Genomic DNA, 1725 nt, shown 5'->3' on the forward strand with positions numbered 1-1725 from the left:
CATCCCCAGCCATGCCCAGCCTGTCCCATGCGACCAAGGTCAGGAGACACACCTGTGGGGGTGGCCCAGCCCTGGGGGCTTGCAGTCTGGCTTGTCTCAGCTGAGGACACCCAGGACAGCTGCACAACCTCCAAGGCCTCCCCTCCCAGCAGCCCCATGGGAGCGGGGAGAAGCGCGGGCAGGGGCTCTGGTGCACAGAGGCCGGGAGCCCTGTGGCTGGACTGGCAGTGGGGGGGCAGGTAGAGGGAGGGCTCCCCAGGAGTCCTGGGGCTGCATGTTCGGGAATGGCCGGTCCAGCACGGGTCAGTACCAGTGTGAGGGAGGGTGGGTGTGTCTCGAGGTAGTCAGTGCAGCTGAACTCGGCACCTCCACTCCCGGTACCGCGTGTGCACCGCGTGTGCACCGCGAGGATGGGTCCCGGTGACCAAGCACCCAGAGTTCGCCTGGGGCCCATCTCAGAAGTCGAACACCAGGGCCAGCAGGCGGGCTTCGGTGCTGGCCCAGGTCGCACCTACCCGCCCTGCCATCCAGACCCTGCGAGTCAGTCGAGGCTCCAGGGCGGTGCGCCTCTGTGCCTCAGCCTCCCCGCGCAGCGGTGGAGTCGCTGGCCAAGAACCTGAGGCAGGGCGGTGTGCTGGTACCCACGTGCGCCTGAATGCTGGGTAGAGCCATGGCTGACACCCCGGGAGTGGGGCCTGCCTGGAAGCCCCTTCCCCAATGCCCCCTTGCCACGCGCAGCGAACACTGACCCCTTGAACCATGGGCGGCCTCAGGGCTAGTGGCATGCTGGGCCCTGATGCTCCAGGAGGGCCCCTGTGTCCACTGCCGGCCCTGCGTCCACAGGTATGCGCATCCTGGTCACCCTGCTACTGGACACGCTGCCCATGCTGGGGAACGTCCTCCTCCTGTCCCTACCCCACCCTCCTCCCACACCACCAACCCCCCCAAACACCACACCACCCCCCTGAGCCCTGCCCCCAACACGACACTTCCGCCCATGCGAGCCCTGCCCATGTGTGGGCCTGCCTCCAAGCTGACCCCTCTGCCTCAGCTCCTTCCAGGGAGCGTCCTCATGTGGGCTGCATTCTGCAGCTGACCCTGCACCTGCAGCTGGCTCTGCCCGCCAGCCTCATGTGCTGGCAGGCTCTCTGGGCAGGGCACTGCCCACAATGCACCTGCTCTTCAGGCTCCGCCCTCAGGGTGCACCTTTTCCCAAAGACCACAGTTTGGAACCTAGGATCCTGGGTCTTGGTGTTTCCGTTTTCCGGCCTGGGGACCCCGGGGTGGTGGCTGGGGCAGGACTGGGCGGCACTCCAGCCTCGCCGCCTCCAGCTCCCCCCACGGCACAGCACGCAGGGCCGGTTGTGCCCTGGCCCTGCCCTGAGTGCAGTCTGGCCTGCTCCTCTAGGGACAACAACCTGACCTTCCTGCGGCCCTACTACCAGACGGAGGAGGGCGAGGCGAACCCGTTCATCTGCTCCTCTCGCCGGGACAACGGCATGCAGAAGTGCTCGCACATCCCCGGCCGCCGGGAGCTGCGTGTGCCCTGCACGCTGGGCTGGGAGGCCTACGGGCAGCTGCAGGCCGAGGGCGCGGGGGGCATGGGCCACAACGCCTGCATCAACTGGAACCAGTACTACAACGTGTGCCGCTCCGGCGACTCCAACCCTCACAACGGCGCCATCAGCTTCGACAACATCGGCTACGCCTGGATCTCCATCTTCC

The 1725-nt window shown here is 67.2% G+C and overlaps 1 protein-coding gene across 1 annotated transcript in view; it reads left to right on the forward strand.

Annotated features, from left to right (window-relative positions):
• CACNA1H (calcium voltage-gated channel subunit alpha1 H) overlaps nucleotides 1-1725 on the forward strand; it is a 38357-nt gene that overhangs the window by 707 nt on the left and 35925 nt on the right. The window contains exons 4-6 of the mRNA XM_027771003.1: nucleotides 844-907; nucleotides 1062-1133; nucleotides 1226-1724. Of these exons, the coding sequence (XP_027626804.1) occupies nucleotides 844-907; nucleotides 1062-1133; nucleotides 1226-1724 (635 nt within the window). The remainder of the gene's footprint in view (nucleotides 1-843; nucleotides 908-1061; nucleotides 1134-1225; nucleotide 1725) is intronic.

This window comes from Tupaia chinensis, unplaced genomic scaffold, assembly GCF_000334495.1.
Source record: "Tupaia chinensis unplaced genomic scaffold, TupChi_1.0 Scaffold000178_1, whole genome shotgun sequence".
Classification (NCBI taxonomy): domain Eukaryota; kingdom Metazoa; phylum Chordata; class Mammalia; order Scandentia; family Tupaiidae; genus Tupaia; species Tupaia belangeri.